The sequence below is a fragment of the Heptranchias perlo genome, chromosome 9 (genome assembly GCF_035084215.1).
Source record: "Heptranchias perlo isolate sHepPer1 chromosome 9, sHepPer1.hap1, whole genome shotgun sequence".
Lineage (NCBI taxonomy): Eukaryota > Metazoa > Chordata > Chondrichthyes > Hexanchiformes > Hexanchidae > Heptranchias > Heptranchias perlo.
The window spans coordinates 33,644,621-33,665,663 of record NC_090333.1 but is presented as its reverse complement, the minus strand read 5'-3'; the positions used below and the strand labels follow the sequence as shown (position 1 = coordinate 33,665,663).

The following is a 21,043-nucleotide window of genomic DNA, read 5'->3' as shown; positions in this document are numbered from 1 at the left end:
GTAAGAAACCAAGTATTCTTTTAATATCCTCGATCTGCTTTGTTTTAATCATTCCTGTTAACAGTATTTCTCAATAAATTTGATTGTACTTCTTAGCCAGTGATATATGGTTTGTCAGAGTGTTATTTGTCCATCACTCATGGAGATTAAGAGGTCATCAGTCCTGCTTTCAGTGCATACCTTAACGGTAAAAAAGGTTCATTGATTGTCTTGTAGCCTGATGTCTCAGATTATTTTGTGCACAAGGTCAAGTTTTGGCTCCGAGCAAGTGAGGGCTTGCATTTTAAAATGAACTTTTACATTGGGCATGAGAAAAAAGGTAACGAGTGAGCTTGAAATATAAGTCACCTCAACAAATTTTGTACTTAAATTTTACAACCATCGTTGAATCCTTGTGTCATTGCTTGCAGTAGGTCAGGTGAGATACTATTTTATGAAGGTAGGAGTATTATGCCATGTAATGCTCGTCTACTCTGCTGAGGCGGAATTGTGTCCCTTTTAAGGTCACAAAGTAAGCACACGTTGAAGAAATTAAGAGTTTAATTGTTGAGTCAGGGAACTTTGCAGGTTGGAATGGAATGTACTAGTTCGCTTTCGGCTGCAGCTCAGGAGTACTCAATATTTTAATATTGTTACAGATACTGAACAAAGTGTGATGTCTGCGTACAGTAGATATATTTATACAATATTTGTTGATTACTTTTGATATTGGATAAGCTCGAGACTACTTGCGTAAATTTATGCCCAGGTGACAAAGCATTGGCGATATTTTCAATTGAAAATGAAGGCGGTTTTAGTAAAATGGTTGTAAAATTTGCATCTCTGAGTCTGCTCTCTCATCTAGTATTTGTTTTTTGAAAGATTTGTGCATACTTCTAATGATTCTTTTCACAGGTGCATTTATGTCATTTTTTTTGAAGAAGTGCTAAGAATGTTTCGGGTGAACTTAACAAACAACTATTGAATTATCATGTTATTACTTGTCATTATGTCAGTAATTTTTCTATCTGGAAGATTGAGATTTCCACTGAGCAACTCATAAAGCCTTTTTTGGGGCTAATTTTGATGGGAAAGGTTTTGAAAAGTACACCGCGCTTCTTGTACCTGAGAACCTGAAGGAGCGATGTACATTACCTGTCATGTGTAGCTGCTCAGTTGGACACAAACTGAAGATACTAAAAAAAGTATACGAAATAACTGATACAATAAGTGACTTTTCAGGTTGTGCACAGTAATTACTAGGAAGTGTTATCTTTTTAAAAAAAAATCCATCCATGTTGGGAGAATATGCACTTTCCAGTATTTAGAAAAGTGATGGCTGACAGCTCTTCTCTAAACATTTGTGTATTGAAAGACATCTTCAATCTTCATCAGATGTATCTTTCAGTTATGCATTACATGCATTTCTTGTGCTATATGTTAAAATAGTATGTAGAAATGAACCCAAGTGTATTCGTTATACTTGTAAATACTTAAATCCTTTTAAGGGCTGAATTCTCAAGGTAGGTTTCAAAAATGAATTCTGTCTTTTATCTGTATCTCGTAGCTGTATTTTGCATCATATAAAAAAGGTGCTCAAATGTGGTAAATACAAGTAAGATTTGCAAATGACCATTGTGCAAATTAATATGCAACAGTAACTGCAGCGCGGAATCAGAATTGCTGCTTTTCTTTCAACAATAATTCTTCAGTTGAAGGGGGTTATCCTCCATTGTGCGAGGTTTCAGTTTATTTTAAGTGGAAGTGAAGTGAATTTTGGGCAGGAGGATCCACATGAATCTTAACTACTAGCTGACGTTGGTCTTCACATAATTGGATTTTGCTTATTGTTCAGGATATGTCATTTTTTAAGCACAGTATTTCTGGAAAAATTATGTTGGTGACTTGTATTGCAGTTTCCAGAAGACTACAATTCTCCACCTGAATTATTTTATTGTTTTGCTTTATTGCAGGTATTACTGGAATGCGAGAGTTACACTGGAAGCACCAGGGAAAATATTTTTGTTTTGCTGCAGAGGTTGAAAAGAAATTTACGTAGCTTGTCAGTTTTAGTATGGTCAGCTCTGAAATATAAAAAGAAAATGTTAATTTGACAAGATTTTTTTCACAAGTGGGAAAAATTGACTAAATTCTTGCAAGGAGACAGAAGCATTTTAAAGTTTTTTTTATTGTTTTGGTTGGCTACCTATTTGGATATGCTTAGGTAGATGTTAGATTTAGAATTATACTGTTATGCTGGATGGCAACTATTCAGATGCCTTTAAAATCACTATAAGGGCTTTCAGAAGTACATACAGTGTATCCTAGAGCCAGCTATACAAATGATGGATATGGGAAGAAACAAAAAAATGATGCGGCTAAATTTGTAAATGTGACAATCCAATACATTGATGAAATAAAATCTGGGTACACATTTTATTTCTGGTTATGTTGTGATCAAATCATTGCTGACAAACAAGTAACTAATTTTGTTATTTTATGTAATGTAATTTTTTTTCTTTTCCATCTGGGTCATTTCACTGAAAACATTAATGAGGTGAGCGTAGTTCTTCCTGCTCTCAGTTAAAAAATTTAACTGGTGTAGGTTTTAAGATTATTTTGTACACTTGGAAAAAGGAGGTAGTAAAATGAGCAGCTGAGGTGGGATTGAGGTGTAGGTGAGCACAGAGTGCTGCTTCTGGTGCTTCAGTGACCAGATCACCCTGCAAGCTCTTCCTACAGTCTGCAAACCTGCCTCGGGGAGAAAGGAAGCTCCATTGCTGGAAACATCAAAGCTGAGGGCCCACAGAGCTCTGCTTGGAGGTAAGCTGTTTTTTCATGAGCTTGTATTACTTTAGGTTTAATCTTCTGAGAACTGAATTTACTTTGCAGTTTTCAAATAATGCGCATGTTTTTTGTTACATAACATTCTTCTGTAAATTTCTAATCTTGAATATTGTATCGTAGTATTATTGAAATTCTTGCATCCACAAGAATTCCTTGTTCATGTGCTCTTAATAAACATTAAAATGTCAAGTTTGTTACTTCTGCATCAAATTTGATTTGTTTTATTGCTCTTGGATTGTAAATTTGACTCATTTAAATAGCTAAATGAGAGAGTTTGGTGGTAAAATGCTGTTTGTTATTTGCTAGTATGATTGGTTATTGTAAAGTAGAAAAGTTTAACGGTATAATGACCATCTGTGGTAATTTGCCGTGACATGAAAACTTGCTATCAGTTAGTTTGCATTATATTGCTTTAAGAAATGACCACACTAACCTGAACATTCTTTTCGTAACAGTCCTAAGATACAGTATAGTACACACTAAACAGAGAATTTTGATTGCATCTGTAGTAATGTCACAATCATTATTCCTCTTAAATGCACACTACAGGATGTCGGGCATGGAAAGCTCACCCTGATGGTTGTTACCATCCTTAAAACAGAAAAGATCCTCAAAATTTAAAATCTATGTCATTTTGAAGTTTGACATCTGAACTGCTTCGATATCTACCTTGTAATCCTTCCATGGTATCCATTATTGTACATTCTGTAGCATTGTCTGTGTTGCAGTTCCACTTGTAAGAAAAACTTTTGTTTGGAAGTAGTAAAATATGTTGGAAATGCTCTGTATTGCGGTTGGTAGAGCTCAGTAAAAGCCAGCAGAATTTTAAAATTAAAATATCATTCTCTTTCCCACCTTCCCAAAAAAGAAAAGTAAACAATCTTCCAGTTTGGCACATGGATATGAATGCAGGTTTTTTTCCTTAGTTAATCCACCGGCTGTTGCACTCAAATAGTGCCGGAAGGGTGACCAAACATGGGAAGATTTGCTTTTCTCTAAGATTCAACAGACACTTGCTAAACTAGGCTTCCAAGGGTTATCTCTATAGAGACTAGTACCCATTGAGTGAATACTTTTTTTGCCTCGATTATGCATTTTATTATATGATTTAGGGTGGTGAATTATGGACAGAGAACTGATCGTTTGAGGTTGGTATGAGAAATATTACTTAGAATGGGATTATTCCTTTTTTTGACACATGCAAGTGTTATAAGGTCAATTTGAGATATTTGTTTTTCATTTCTTTACTCTTATTTTTCCAGGATCCTGGCCATGAGGTTTGATACCTCACTCCGCTGACAGAAGACACTGGACCTAAATGGCGCAGCATGACTTTGTACCTGCTTGGCTTAATTTTTCCACTTCTCAGTCTTCAACCAAGGTATTCTACATTATTTGGTCTTTCAGATTTTATTTTGTTTTATTTAAATACATGTTTTACTCAAAAAAAAAAATCATCTAATTGTAGTGAGGAAACCTTAGCATAGTTTCTGTTGAAGCTACAGAACATATTGTTGTAGTATCATTATAGAATTGTCATTACTAGTTGTTGAAGATAAAAGGAAATTTGAATAATTATACATGGAAATATGTAGAAATTGCAGCATGGAAACAGGCCATTCAGCCTAAGTAATCTGGTTTGATGTTTACCTTCCATGCAAGTAAATAGTCCAAATCACACTCGCTTGCCCTGTTCCCAAACCCCTTCATCCCCAATCTAATGTTGAATGTTGACTTAGTTTCTGCCTCACCACTAACCCTAGAAGTGATTTTCACAGCCTCAAGTCTTTGTGCCGAAGTTTCTCTTGCTGTCTGTTCTAAATCTCTTGCTTTTAATCATTTGGATATCAAAAGTAGGATTCCTAACTGAACAAACTATGTCAGCCAGCACCTTCAATATTATCTATGCTTACAGATTCATTCCATCTTGGAAATAAACCTGCTTCTAGTGTTTTAGCAGTATTAATTCTTCTATTCGGACCTCTGCATTCTGGCCTTTTTGAAATTTAATAATTGTAATTCATACAAATCGCATCATGTTTCCTCTCAAAAGGGTAATGTGATACCAATATAGAGCTAGTCTAAAGATTAGATTGCAGGCATCGTTGAAGATAAATGCATACCCTTGGAAAAATCTACAGTACTGTCAATATCATTTTAAATAAAAATCTCTTGGGATGCAGTGGCGCTGAAGTTGAGGTATAACTCCAGAGAGAAGTACTGTGAAAATCTCTCTAGGCAGTTTTATACCACTTGGGTTTAATGCTGCAAGGATTATAACAACACTGCAGTGTCAAACCTGGTGTAAAATGTTTCTTGGATGTACAGAGCAAATTTTAAACCTCCTCAGAATTGACCTAAATATTTAGAGTCCGGATGCTCACGCATGCGTCTGTGAACATTTAAGTTTTGACGAATGAAAGCAGGGGAATTAGTTAAAACCAGACAATATGAATGAGATAGGCCTGGCTGGAAGGTAGCAGCGACATAAATAAACCTTTAAATAATAATGCTTTTTAGCAAATTAAGAATTGCTGCTTATATGGGAACCTGAATAAATGCATTTCCAGTGCATTGCCATCTAGTTATAGCACTTCAATTAGAACTTTTAACTGCTAAAGAAAGAAAGACATGCATTTATTTAGTGCTCTTCAGGACATCCCAAAGCGCTTTACAGCTAATGAAGTACTTTTTTGAAGTGTAATCACTGTTGTAACGTAGGCAAAGTGGCAGCCAATTTGAGCATAGCAAGGTCCCACAAACAGCAATGTGATAATGACCAGGTAATCTATTTAAGTGATGTTGGTTGAAGGATAAATATTGGCCAGGACACTGGGGAAAATTCCTTTGCTCTTTGAATAGTGCCATAGGGTCTTTTACGTCCACCTGCAAGGGCACACGGGGCCTTGGTTTAATGTCTCATCCAAAGGATGGCACCTCTGACAGTGCAGCACTCCCTCAGTACTGCATTAAAGTGTCCGCCTAGATTATGTGCTCAAGTCTTATTGAGTGGGACTTGAACCCACAACTTTCTGACTCTGGTGAGAGTGCTACCATTGAGCTATGGGTGACATTTTTTATTCCGCCCTACTAGAGATTACATATTAGGAACTGGGCTCATTCCCGGACACTGTGTTTCCCTGACCGTCAGTCGGTGAGCAATGCTTCGTTGCCTTTTTTTTTGTCAGTTAAACTTGGGTTGTCACATATGACTGATCAGCCTTATTTTCCTGATTTTTGTTTTAAGTTCAAAATTTTTTAGCTGATTTTAAATTCAATATATATTTTGCTTGGTGTTGTATAATAATATTGTGTAATTAGAGACCTATAAAAACAGTTTTTTTTTTACCAATTTCCACTGATAGATTCCCTGATTTTTCTAGGTGGATCAATTTCTGCCCATTTCTCACCTTCAAAAACCAGAAATTTTCCCGCTCCCAGTGAATCCTGAGGCGAGGGCATGTTGTGCTGGTGATATTATGTACGTTGCGTCATGGTGTACACACATAATGTACGTTAATGTCACTAGCATGATGCGTGCACATCCCAGGACCCGACTTTAGGCGCAAAATTCTGGAAGGGAAACAATTTGAGTTAAGTTATTTGGTGATATTATTCATAGGCTGTGTAACAAGAAGAAGAAAAGTTAAACTGTTGATCTTCCCAATCCCAAGCAACCTCAAAACTACCAGAAATTTCAGAAATGTCCAAGTGGATAAGAATTTACTAAGTGGGTAACCCAAGTGAGTACATCGTTTTGCTGCCAACCACTGGCCCATGGAATTGAGACTTTATGTAACTGCTGTGAATTTGCTCATCAATTAATGTGGAATTAAATTATTTGCTGTATTAGACTCTACAGTGCAGAATAATAGGGATTCACACAAATTGATGGGATTGGAGCTGGATCATCATTTCATGAAATCCAACTTTACATGCTCCAAGTAATGGTATAATGGTCCTGCCATTAAGACAGTATATTATACTTTTAATTTTAATAAAAACGGTATGTCTAGCATGTATTTTCTATTTGTCACAACTCTCTTTGCTGTCCATGACACTTCAAGTATCACTCAGATTTTTATGCCGCTTTGAACTAAAATGATATAAACAAAGGTAGTCATTTGCGATCTATAGGGAAGCTCAACAAAGGAAACATTGGAGTTAGAATTTTGGAGCCTCTTAATTGACCTTAAATTGCCTTTTTTTTTAAGAAAAGAAATGGGCACACAAAGCCTGAACAGTAATTTAACTCAATGAACTCACCCAGAATTTATTGCAGCTGTTAGGCTTTGTGGCAAACCTTCAGTTCAGCAGTAGAATGATTTACTGAACAAAGTTTTTCTCACAAAAGTTTACAACTTTTGGAGCAGAATTGGTGAACTTAATGGTATTGTGGAAGGCACAATTAATTTTACTTTTTTTGAAAACTTTTTCATACAGTCCTCTTCTACCAGTGAGAAACATAGTGATCATTTTGCTCGGGGTGACGGTCGATTTGGTGTGAATCGTCGAAGGCACAACTCTTCAGATGGATTCTTTAGTAATGGTCTACTCAGAGCTGCCGGAGGTAGGAAAGGTACAAGTTAACAATCAGACAATTCTAATTTGCCAGATGAAAATCTGGAAGGAGAAACTTCAGTTACAGACTATATTGCAAAATGCTTTCAATTATGTAAATAATTTTCTTCAATTATTTTATCAATTTTACACTTTCCAGGGTTTATGTGTCGCATAAGCAAAGTTTTATTTTGAAATGTGATTATATTTAATCGTAGAATAACGTAACTAAAAATATAACAGAAACATGATTGATGGGTTCAGAAGGCAATTTATGATTGGGCTATACCCTCATACGCCACGTTAAATTATCCAACACATTCTGTTGTACTTTACATTTTATATAATGCATTCAAAACTGAAGGAATGGTTTGCAGTGGCAGAGAACCTGGTTCAGGATGATGTGAGAACTATCAGTGGAAATAGCAAGAGTTTGTGGCAGTGTCGGCCATCACTATATTGACCTACTAACTGAAAGGTTATGCTTAATTACTTGTATGAGGTTATTACTTTTAATTTTACAGAATGACACTGAAGTGTATAGTGTCAAGTTTTGGGATGGTTTTAATATTTGTAGAGAGTTTAGAGTGTTTACACAGAGTAGGTGGATAACTGGTTAGCATTTACAGTAGTGATGAGTGTGTGCATTTAAAGGAAATGTATTGAAATAGATTTCCATGTAATTTCATGGGGGAAAAACTTGGGCTTAAAAAACATAACTAACTGGACAATTGACTGGGATAGAAGGTAATCCAGACAGTGGGAGGGGGGAGGTGAAGAACATGTTTTCGCATACACTGTGCACATGTAAAGGAAAATTCTATCATCCCATGATACAATGGGGAGCTCTGCTCAAAGAGAGCAAGTGTTGGAGGAAGAGCTACAATGCCGTATCCTTGATTCTTTGACCCATTTTCGCTTCTAGTGGGGCTCCTTGCTGAGAGTATAGAATTAGTGAAATTGCTATTTAGTCTCTGCTTTTCTCTATCAAGCTAATCCAGAGGGTTAACAGCTTGCTTCAATGTTGTATTATTGCATTTTCGTGAGAGATGTCACTGGTTAGCTTCTTTCACTGGCCATTTGAAATTATGTAGAGCCCATCAGTGTTATGATTCAGGCTTTCCAGCAGTCTTTTCTCATGGAAACGCATGACGATAGTTTCCATTAGCAGACTGCAGCACTTATGCTCTGAAACTTAATTTTACTGTACTGAGTTAGTGTACCCTCGGACTAACAGTTAGCAATAATACTGTGCCTTAGAACTTGATAAAATTCCCAGTGTCGCCTGTCAATCTAGAAAGAGAAATACCAAATAATACTCATTTTCTGCAGACTAAAACTAGTGATTGAATTTATTTACATTTAGATAATTTACACAAGCAAAAATATAAACATAAAGAAGAACCTAAGTAGTAACATACAGTATTATACAAACCAGACTGGTTAAAAGATTCTTTTGTTCTGTCACCTTCTTGAGGCAGAATTGTGAAATAAGTCTCTTAGAGTTCTTGCCAAACACTGAGAGGTTGATTTCTTTTATATGTTTAATGCCTTTCAAGTGAAACCAGTTTTTTTTTTGAAGACCGTCCTTAGCAGTTAAGTTTGATATCTTCCAAATCATACACAGCTGCCAAGGTAGTTGGTTCACAAATGGCTGCAACAATACCAGGAAATCTTAAAATGATGGGCTATGTTTTGGAGGCAGTTGCCAAATTCCTAACTGATATCAATCCATGAACAAGCTTCCTATAAACAAAACTCGAGACACACTAAATTGTTCGGTGTGATAGGGTACAAAATTTCACACCACTGAAGAAAGTAAAAGGCAATTAACTAATTGCATTGATTCAGAATGGAAATTTGTACCCCTTTGAACTAACAACTTGTATTTATATAGCGCCTTTTAACGTAATAAAATGCACCAACAATCAAACTGCTGAATACAGCTGTTGGTTTTTCATGTGTAGCACACGTGAATTCATGAACTGTTGTGCTGCTTTTGCCTGATCAATTCCAATTTTTGGCTGGGTTTGAACTTCACCCCACAGCTGTTGCCATTTCTTATTTTCTCATTTTGTTGTCTTACATAGATGTCAAATTTGTGTAACGTGCTAAAAGTATTTGATTATGACAACATTGCATTTTTCAACCTTCCATTCTTGGTACAAGGGTAGCAAGATAATCTTGGGTTTGATTTATGTATTAATAATGTATTTTGTAGTATATATTTTCGTTTTGTTTTCATAAGCTGCCTGCATTTTTAAAACTGAAGCACATGTTGCCTATTGTTGATTGAAAACTATTTCCAATTGGTGCCAGTTAGTGGGCTATACAGCAAATTGTTTCTCGTGATGATTCGAGTCATTTACATGCATGGAATTGTTAAATGTATTTACAAGTTCACTGAGTATTGGTTTCAGGTATGCACATTGTTCACGATGAAGTGGTTCTATAAAGTGTTAAGAAATAAAATGAAGACTGCATAATCAGAAATAGGGGCTCATGCCATGGAAGAGACATCTTCAGTTTACATTAGTGAGAAGACTAATATTTTGCAATTTATGTTTTATTTTTAGATGGCTGGTATCAGCCTTCATTGCTTCGTCATGATTCTGTGGATTCAGGTGTTTCTAAGGGTGTTCAAGTTAATCTTGTAGGGAGTCAAGGTTGGAAAGAAAGTGCTGGTTGGCACAATGTTACTAGAGGTCATGATGCAATCAATCAGCGTGGTGGTGGCGGCAGTGCCCATAGACACTGGAACGGCAGCTTTCACAACAGAAAGAGTTCAGGATTCCAGGACAAGCTACCTGCTGAGGTAAAGGAAGAGAAAAAGGAGGAAAAAGATGAAAAACTTCAGTTTGAAGAGGAAGACTTTGTAAGTTTTTTTTTGTAACTTTAAGCAAATAACCCATTTGAGATGTTATATGTACTTAAGACGTTAGAATTCCATCAATAAAAAACAATAAATAGATTAATAATCTTGGATAAACTCTCTTTAAACAGCCATCTCTGAATCCCGATGCAGAAAAACAGCCCAGCCAGAGCAGACCCGTCAGCACACCTGCAGGAGTATGGGGTAAGAAGAAGCCAGATATTTGCGTAAATCTATCTGACACAACCAAGGCCTTTAAAATATTATATTGGAATTTTTATAACTTTCAACAACACAGATTAAAAACTACTCCTGATGTGTATGAGTTTGTATACTCTTCAGAGTCTCTAGTGGAAAGTGAATCTCCACATTAGCTGCAGGTTTATTCATACAAGAAGCAATTATTCTGTCGAGCAAGGATGTCAAACTCAATTTATATGGTGGGCCTGATACTCAGAGAGGGCCACATTCAGCAACAATTATTTGGACACACTGTGGCAGAAATTGGACACATTTGCCTTTCCAAGATTTATGAATTTGTATCATTAAAATCCTAACGACCAGGACAGTCTCCCCCTCTCATCCCACCAGTGGAAACAATCTTTCACTATTTACCCACAGTAAGGTCCCCAGGTTTCACTCACCCCTTTGCAGCCTGCTCCTCTCAGTGCTGCTACCGCTCACCGTGTTGCCGTTGCTGCTGTTGCTTCTGACTCTGCAGGAAATGCTGGGCCTCATGCCTGCCGCATCCCACTCCATTCCACTCTCTTTCCCCCCCACCCCAAGCCCCAGTCTCTGCAACCCTCCCCCCCAACCACTGTTCCATCTAAGCTGCGCAGCAGTTTGTTGTGTGCCGTGCATGTCATCATTCTGTCCGCGAACCAAACCAGTGCTCTCTGGTGGAGATGCTGCTGAGGTGACGTCAGCTACCAACCACTTTGCAGCATGGGCGGAAGTTAATGTTAGGTTAGACGGGAGCGTTGTACTGCGGATGAGATGTGTTCAATTAAATGGAAGCTTTTCACCTCCAGTGCGAATTGTGGAGAACTGTTACTTTATTCTAAAGACAAACATATTTAAGGCATTGGTAGCAAATAACATTGGAGGGAGTCTATGATTTGTGCAATTAACAGTTTTTGTCACCATCCTATTCGACGTTAGCTTCTGAAGTAAACTACAAATGAATCCAAGTTACCTGGCACATTGTAATCGTTTATCAATTTCCATATTTCATATTTACAAATTAAGTAATTCTGACAGATCATGCGTAATACTTTTATTAAAGATCTTTCTACAATTGTGCTAAAATATACTTTTCAATCACATTGGTACATTGTAATCAAATCAATGAAGTTGATTTAAATTGTTTTATACAACTGCTATCCAAAAGCCCTCAGTTGCCCCAAGGATTGCGTCTCTTTATCTTTGTCCGTTGCCTCCCTCAGTTCAGGTTTTTCACCTGCTCCCTGCCTTACATAGAGGCAGCCAAAACTAATGAGACCTGCAAGATGTACAATTGTAATGCAATAATTTTTTAAACCCGGCTGAGGATTCAATGGAAACTGTTGCCTATCCACAAATTCACACTGACTGATTTGACAGCTGTTTTGCATTTCTGACTCAATTTAAAAATTCTGATTGCACACAATTTATTTCTGTTTGAATTAGTCATTAAGCTGATTCAACAAAAAACTGATTGGAATCGTTCCCATCAGATAACTTTTAATAAAATATAACGAGACTGGTCTGTTCAATCTTAGGGCAACTTAAGAAACCCATTTCATAAATTATATAAGTTTATTAGCCAATATAACCTTAAATTGTTACAATTATCCATTATTTTGTACATTTGTTCTGTATTATATACTCTAAATAATGTTTTCTAAAAAGATGCTCTATTCAAAGATGTGATTTTTTTTAAAACAGTGTCGTGCGCAGCCTTTTTATCAGTGCACAAACCCAAATTCATTCCGCACATGGCTGAGAAAAATTAGAGGGAACATTGCCCCCGACCCCCATTTCCCAGTCTCTCTTCTGCCCAAGCCCTCATCTCCTGACCCCTATTCCCCAGTCCTGTGTCCTAGTCTCTGTTCATCCTCACCCAGCCTGCACCTCTCCCCACAGCTTCTGGTCACCTCTAAATGAATGCCGACTCTCTGTTCTGGTGGGAGGGTGACGTCATGGTGGGGGGGTGGGGGGGAATAGGGTGGGGTGGTGGCTACCGTGGCGCAAAATTTAAACGGCACAGTTCTCCTGGGCTGTGAGAAGCAGTGCCCAAGAGATAGAGACCCAGCAATTGTAAGCACAGCACACAGATGGCTGGATGAAACTGCTCCGCAGACTGGATCTGGCCCATGGGCCTTACGTTTAACATCCCTGGTGTAGAGGCTACTGCCTTGATAGCAATCACTAATTTAAAATGGAGGTCACCTACATCTTCCAATACAGTATCCCGGAAGACTATAAGTTGGAGAATCAAGGCAGTATTGGACAATTAAGCTCAAGCACTCCATTTGTTGCTCCAAAAACAAAGATAATGCTAATAGGAACTTTGTGTGATTAAGGCAAAGCGCATGCTGTGGGGAGAAAAAAAGCATTTTTGTCTGATGTATTATGATAGTGTCTTTCTGTCATTTCTTGTATGGGATTAAAGGCCAAGTATATGCTCAGAAAATGGCCCAGCTTGTTTTGATGCAGATTATAGATGTTTTGTCTGGTCAGGTACCTGAGGTAGAAGTCAGGCCATTCATTTCAAATAGAAGCATTTAAGTTTGCTTCTATATATATGTTTGACACATAATTCAATTTCTTTTGGCCTGGTCATTTTTTTTTGAAAAGTATTTGAGCCTGACTTGTTAAAAAAAAAAATTGGGTAGTCTTACTGAAGCCATCATTGAGAAATAAATAGGCCACGGAGAAACTTTGTGGACAGGTAGAAGCAAACTGTCATGCAAAGGGTATTAATCAGAGAATTTATAATTACTTTAAATCTATACTGCCATTGTTCCTGTTCACTTATCCATTTACAATTTACATAGAATGCACAGAGCAGAAATAGGCCATTCGGCCCAATAGGTCTGTGCCGGTGTATTCTCCACACGAGCCTCCTTCCGCCCCCCCCCCCCCCCCCCCCAACTTCATCTCACCCAATCTGCATACTCTTCTATTCCTTTCTCCCTCATGTGCTTATCTAGCTTCCCCTTAAACGCATCTAAGATCGTCACCTCAACTACTCCTTGTGGTAGCGAGTTCCACTCTCTGGGTAAAGAAGTTTCTCCTGAATTCCCTATTGGATTTATTAATGACTATCTTATATTTATGGCCTCTAGTTCTGGTCTCCCCCAGAAGTGGAAACATCTTCTCCACATCTACCCTATCCAAACCCTTTCATAATCTTAAAGACCTTTATCAGGTCACCCCTCAGTCTTTTTTTCTAGAGAAAAGAGCTCCAGCCTATTCAATCTTTCCTGATAGATATAACCTCTCAGTTCTGGTATCATCCTAGTAAATCATCTTTGCACCTTCTCCAGTGCCTCAATATCCTTTTTATGATATGGAGACCAGAACAGTTCACAGTTCCAAGTGTGACCTGTTCTGTCATCCATATGAGTTTAATAAATGTTTGACAGTTTATAGCCCAAACCATGGTTTAGTGAACTATTTATTGGACCGTCTTCTGAAGTTGAGGATGACACATGATATAAACAGTAGGCTGAAATATAGCAACAAGGGTTTCTTGTTTGATCCCTGGTCAATACATATTACCTAGATATTGGGAAGATTCAACCTTAGAGGTGATAACAGCCAAGTTCAGCCCGTCTTTACACCTCCATGCATAGATCTTCTCAACATGGGACATTGTTTAGGAATGGGAAGCCCCTGCCCTCCTTCCCAAATGTAGCCAAAGCAGCTTCCCACCTGAGCTGAGATCAGATACCTGAACATCGCAGGGAACTGATCTTCTGATCAGTGTGGATCAGTAACCACTAAGCTATTGGAGGCATTCAAAATTAGGTTTGAGCAGCCTTTTGTGTCCAGTACCATTGGTGGCTGTGTTGGAGAGGTCTGTGACAGGTTGTGATCCTTATGGCTAAGAAGGAAAGTGTGATAGTATAACAGCATTATACAGTTGAAAGGGCAAAATTATAAGTGGGTTTTAATTGCTTATGAAGACTACGAGGTATTAAACAGGTCTCTCAATTATATGTTAGAATACATACAAAAATAGTTTACTTTCTCAAGCTAAACTGCTCTTTTCACTTTATACAACCTAATGAAAATCATTTAAGTCTATGAATTAGTTCTTTTTTATGGTTTTGAAGGCTCACTGCTTCAGTTTGATCATGTAATGCACAAGTGAAGTCACAGTTGGGCACTTGCTGGAGAAGAAGCTTCCAAATGTTTGAACTTCTGCAATAAATAATAAATAGAAGATTTAAACACACTGCTTTGAATTTCAATTCATAATCACCTTTTGAGTTTAAATCTAATTTGTGGATTGAACAGGGAGATTGAACTGATCCTGACTTTTCTTTGGATTTGAAACAGTTATCTTAGAACTGTGCTAGAAACCTTGGGTTTGGGTTTCTGATAAACTATTATCTTGTTATATCTACCAGTACAAGTGAAATATATTGAATAATGTTGCTTCAGGCAGATGTACTGGCTGCACTTCAGCTTTGCTTGAAGCTTGGATCACTAGTTTGCATTTGTTGGTATGAACCACAGTAAATGTCCTCTGCTTGACAGGAACTGCAGATTGGACCATAGAAATATGGTGTTGATATAGCAGTCATTTTCATTTTACAATTGAGGAACACTTGGAAAGATTAAATAATTTAAACTTTTTATTCTTCTAAACCCAGAAAATCCTCCAAGTGCCAAGCAGCCGGTTTCCAAGATGCAGGTCATCAAAAAAGTTTTGAAGGAGGAACCAATATTCTCAACTAGCTTTTCTTCCTCGGGAAACCATCTTGCAAACAGCAACAAAAACACTGCAAGCCCAAGCGTTTACAAAAATCTAATACCCAAACCAGCAGCTCCTCCCACAAAGGTATAGCAACCCATTGTTTGGATTTTTTGCGAAATCTTCGCATGCTTAGTGTGTGAGGTGTAAATAAATGTTGATCATGAAACAAAGCAACATAATTCATAAGTTAGATAATGTGTGTGTTTAGTGAGTTTGAATTCTCAGTTTCCTGTGAATTCAGAATTTGATTTGACTTCACCTTGGGATTTGGGCAACTTTGACGCTTAAGGGAAGCTTCAGTTGTTTCTTGTTTTGTTTAAAAATTGATTCAGGCATTGTATTTTCAACTGATGTGAACCGATTCTAGAAGACCGTTTCCGTCATGAAAAATCTCCCCAAATATTATTTTGGTGTGGGTTGGGGGGGGGGTTATAATTTGGAACAGTGCAATTTATCATTGGGACAAATACTAGACATTAATTGCTCTTACAATTAAATGGACATGTTCTGATTGCAACTTAAAGAAGGTCAGATTGCAAAATACAGAATAATTTCATGGATCAGTTGTTGGATTTTATATCTGATGAGGCAGAGTACTCTTGGCAACAGATTTGAAAACCCATGAGAGAGTGATATATGTGACATGTTTATTTGTTAAACACACTGAGTCGTACATGCAAGCAATACGTTGATTTACTCAAGTAGAATTCCCATTGGTGAGGTATGAGTTTACACCTCACAAGACAGTAGGCAGTTAGCAGTCTTGAGTCTCCACTTGTTCTAAATCTCACTGATGTACGTACATCTGATGGACAATTCTTAAGCAATGTCAGGCGATTTGCTTTGGACCTATTAACTCTAAGACTACTGCCATGTGATCCTTGTGTGTCGTATGCTACTACAGCAGTAGGTGGCAATGTTGCCTCATGTATACTTCACACTCACTGGAATGTAGGTGGCTCCATCAAGAATGTGAATACTTCCATCTTTTATAAGATAGACATGCACGATTGTAAACACTCACACTTCTCCCAGGATATTAGTAACTCAGTTGAGACAGATCATCTCCAAATTAAGCCGTAATTCTTTACACTGATTCTTTAATGCTTCTTAAATTGTAATCATTCCACCATTGGCGGCTGTGTCTTCAGCTGAGTCGGCCCTCTGGAATTCCCTCCTCAAACCTCTCTTCCTCTCTCCCTCTCTCTTTAAGATGCTCCTTAAAACCTACCTGTTTAACCAAGCTTTTGGTCACCTGTCCTAATATCTCCTTATGTGGCTCGGTGTCAAATTTTGTTTGATAACGCTCCTGCGCAGCACCTCGGGACGTGTTACTACATTAAAAGCACTATATAAATGCAAGTTGTTGTTAAATTGCGCTAAATTTTATAACACATCGGCCTAGAATTTATCATCAAAATAACGGTAAGGCTAATGGCGCTCATAGATATTTATGCGCAAATTGTACAGCAACTTCAGGTGAGGGCAGATAATGTGGAAATCCAAAAGTTGCTGTCTGAGATACGCCACTCCACCCGTAGCTTCGCGAAAATTACATCTCGCTGTCTGCCTCACCATTGAAATGCATTGAACGTTGTGAAGTTCCTGTATTTGCACAGCCGATACAAACTAAACTCGCCCCAGAAAGTTAAGTCAAGTCACTTCAAGTCTAAGTATCCTTTTAATGATGTGACAAGTGTTCATTACTGCCAGTCAACCTCTCTGGCACTGAAAATTAACTATTACATGTGTGGAGTCTCATTTCTTCAGGTTTTAATTGTTGGGGATATTAAAAAAAAAATTAAACATTTTTTTTACTTTTTACTTTGAATTTTTTTCTCTCCCTTAATCCAGTCTTTCTTTCCCTCTCTATTTCTCTTTCTGTACTTGATTTGACTTTGAATTCTCCATTCTAACTTATACTTTTTCAGTCCTTCAATCTGATTGGTTAAGGAGATACACAGTTGCTTGCCCTGTTCACTCAGATGCCATCTTGCATTTCCAGCAGTGTGCAGCGCAGAATATCATGGGGATTAAACAGGCATGGGCAAGCCTAACTAATGATGGGCACCATTCGTTGCTACAGCAAATGCTGGGTCATTATGTCTTGATTCAGCTTTCAGAATTCTAACTACCTAATCTAAACCATGTGTTAGCCTGTATCACACATTATAAATTCATAATACACATATTGATATTGACTTCTGTATTTAGCTGTTTTACTCTCTTCCGACTAAAAATTCTGAACCTTCTGCCGAATCACCCCTAATGCCTGCCGTTTCTACACTTCCTCCTTTACTGTAGCCCTCTATGCTAACTATCCCAAGATGCTCTTTATCTATACCAAGCTGTTAACCTATTACACACTGTCCTACAACAGTTATCCTTGATTACATTCTGAGAGAGAATTTGTTTCAAGTTAAACATTTCTCTGCCTGCTTTTCCTTCTTGATTTGCACTGCCACTGCAATTAGCAACCCCAGGGGCCTGTTCTCATTACTGATCAGTAATGGTACCTCTTGATTATTTCCGCCAGTATGGATGTTAGGCAAACTAATCTTCAATTTCTGGGCTCACGGGCCACTGTCTTAAAATATTGATAGCATTCACAATCTTCCTGTTCTTAAGTGCAGCTCTTAGAACTCTAAAACCATAAAAGCTTACAGCACGGATGCTCATTGTGTCTGCTGGCTCCTTGCTGAAGAAATCCAAAACTAATCTTACTGCCCTGTTCTCTCGCCATAACTCTACCAACCATTATTACACGTTCAACTTCTCTTTCCCTTAAAAGGTGAAGATCTTTGTCTCAACAATTCCTGATAGTAAAACATTCCATGTTTTAACAAATCTTTTGGATAAAGAAATTTCTTCTAACCTCTTTCCTTACTCCCTTAGTGACAATTTTAAATTGCTGACCACTTGACACAGAAATCATAAGGTAAATAAGGAAAGACTATTTCGTATCAAAACCCTAATTTTTAAAAAAACATCCTTCATTAAGTCTTCCCCCATGTCTTCGCTGCTCCAGTGGAAATAGTTCCAGTATCTGAAGTCCCTCCTTATAACTATAGTTCTCATCCCTGGTATTGTGATGAATCTACACTGTACGTTCTCTCTGACTTCAAGACCTTTTCTATAATGGGGTGCCTAAAACCGAATTCTATAGAATCTTATAGCATGGATGGAGGCCATTTGGCCTGTCATTGCCTATGTCGGCACTTTGAAAGAGCTGTCCAATTTAGTCCCACACACCAGCTTTTTCCCCATCGCCCTGTAAATTAGTCCTCTTCAATTAGATGTCCAATTGCCTTTTGAAAGTTCGTATGGAACCTGATTCCACCACCTTTTCAGGTAGTGTGTTCCAGATCTCAACAATTTCTCCTCATTTCCTCTGTAGTTCTTTTGCCAATTATTTTAAATCTATGACCTCTGGTTACCAACCCACTTGCCAGTGGAAATCATTTCTCCCTACTTGCTCTTTCAAAACCCCTCATTGTTTTGAATACCTTTTAGGTCTCCCCTTAACCTTCTCTGTTCTAAGGAGAACGATCCCAGCTTCTCCATACACTCCACATAACTGAAGTCCTTCATACCTGGTATCATTCTGGTAAACTTCAAGGCCTTAACATCCTTCCTAAAGTGTAATGCCCAGAATTTTGTACACAGTACTCCAACTGAGGCCGAACCAGTGATTTGTAAAGGTTTAGCATGACGTCCTTGTTTTTATATTCGGTGCCCCTATTTACAAAGCTAAGTATTCCATATGCTTTCTTAACTACCTTATCAACTTGCACTGCCACCTTCAAAGATTTGTGGATATGTACCCTCAGGTCCCTCTGCTCTTGCACCCCCCCTCAAAATTCAGATTATACTGCCTCTCCATGTTGTTCCTCCCAAAGCGCATCACTTCACACTTATCCACATTAAATTAGATCTGCCATGTGTCTGCCCATTTCGCCAGTCTGTCTATTTCCTCCTGAAGTCTGCTACTATCCTGTTCGCTATTTACTATGTTACCAAGTTTTGTATCATCTGCAAACTTCAAAATTTTACTCCCTATATCCAAGTAGAGGTCATTTATATATAACTAGAAAAGCAATGGTCCTAATACCTTGGGGGAACCCCACTGCATACTTCCCTCCAGTCAGAAAAACATCCATTCACCACTACTTTCTGCCTCCTATCCCTTAGCCAATCATGTACCCAAGTTACCAATGTCGCTTTAACACTTTGTGCTTCTATTTTCTGAATAAGTCTGTTATATGGTACTTTATCAAATGCCTTTTGAAAGTCCAAATAGACAGCATCTACTGTTTTTAATATCTATTAATAACATGGACTTGGGTATAGTGGGTATAATTTCAAAGTTTCCAGATGACACGAAACTCGGAAATGTAGTTAACGATGTGGAGGATAGTAACAGGATGATATAGACAGACTGGTGAAATGGGTAGACACATGGCAGATGAAATTTAACGCAGAGAAGTGTGAAGTGATACGTTTTGGTAGGCAGAATGAGGAGAGGCAATATAAACTAGATGGTACAATTTTAAATGGGTTGCAGGAACAGAGACCTGGGGATGTATGTACACAAATCTTTGAAGTTGGCAGGACAAGTTGAGAAGATTGTTAAAGCATATGGGATCCTGGGCTTTATTAATAGAGGCAGAGTACAAAAGCAAGGAAGTTATGCTAAACCTTCATAAAACACTGGTTAGGCCTCAGCTGAAGTATTGTGTTCATATCTGGGCATTACACTTTAGGAAGGATGTCAACGCCTTAGAGAGGGTGCAGAAGAAATTTACTAGTATGATGCCAGGGATGAGGGATTTCAGTTATGTGGAGAGACTGGAGATGCTGGGAGGGTTCTCCTTTTTAGAACAGAGAAGGTTAAGGGGAGATTTGATAGAGGTGTTCAAAATCATGAAGGGTTTTGATAGAGTAAATAGGGAGAAACTGTTTCCAGTGGCAGAAGGGTTGGTAGGTAACTAAAGGGCATTGATTTAAGGTGATTGGCAAAAGAGCCAGAAGCGACATGAGGAAACGTTCTTCTACGCAGCGAGTTGTAATGATCTGGAATGCACTGCCTGAAAGGGTGGTGGAAGCAGATTCAATAGTAACTTTCAAAAAGGAATTAGATAAATACTTGAAGGGAAAAATTTACAGGGCTGTGGGGACTAATTAGATAGCACTTTCAAAGAGTCGGCACGATGGCCCGAATGGCCGCCTCCTGTGCTATACCTACTATGAAACTACTACCATCATCCACTCTCTGTTACTTCATCAAAGAACTCAATCAGGTTAGTCAGACACTATTTGCCTTTAACAAATCCTTGCTGGCTGTCCCTTATGAACCCATGCTTCTCCACGTGAAAAGTAATTTTGTCCTTGATAATGCTCTCTAGTAGTTTTCTCACCAATGGCATTGGACTGATTGGCCTGTGGTTACCAGGTTTATCCCTCTCCCCATTTTTCAAGAGGGGTGTAACATTTGCAATCCTCCAGTCCTCTGGCACTGCTCCCATGTCCAAGGAGGATTGAAAGATTGTGGTCAGAGCTTCTGCTATCTCCACCCTAGCTTCCCTCAGCAACCTAGGATGCATCCCATCTGGACCGGGTAGCTTGTTAACTTTGAGTGATTCCAACCTATTTAGCACCTCCTTTCTATCTATTTTTATCCTGTCCAATATCTCTACTCCCCCCTCCTCTACTGTGACATTAACTTCATCCTCTTTTGTGAAGACGGATGCAAAGTACTCATTCAGCACCTCAGTCATGCCCTCTGCCTCCACAAGATGATCTTTTTTGTTCCTAAT

The 21,043-nt window shown here is 38.2% G+C and overlaps 1 protein-coding gene across 3 annotated transcripts in view; it reads left to right on the top strand.

Moving 5' to 3' along the window:
• gpbp1l1 (GC-rich promoter binding protein 1-like 1) overlaps positions 1–21,043 on the top strand; it is a 74,626-nt gene that overhangs the window by 17,773 nt on the left and 35,810 nt on the right. For 2 of the 3 annotated variants that reach the window (XM_067990154.1, XM_067990152.1), the window contains exons 2-7: positions 1,953–2,802; positions 4,089–4,207; positions 7,270–7,405; positions 9,963–10,261; positions 10,390–10,462; positions 15,124–15,311. In XM_067990154.1, coding sequence (XP_067846255.1) covers positions 4,145–4,207; positions 7,270–7,405; positions 9,963–10,261; positions 10,390–10,462; positions 15,124–15,311 — 759 coding nt within the window. In that variant the 5' untranslated portion in view covers positions 1,953–2,802; positions 4,089–4,144. The remainder of the gene's footprint in view (positions 1–1,952; positions 2,803–4,088; positions 4,208–7,269; positions 7,406–9,962; positions 10,262–10,389; positions 10,463–15,123; positions 15,312–21,043) is intronic. The other variant, XM_067990153.1, reaches the window with a different exon arrangement.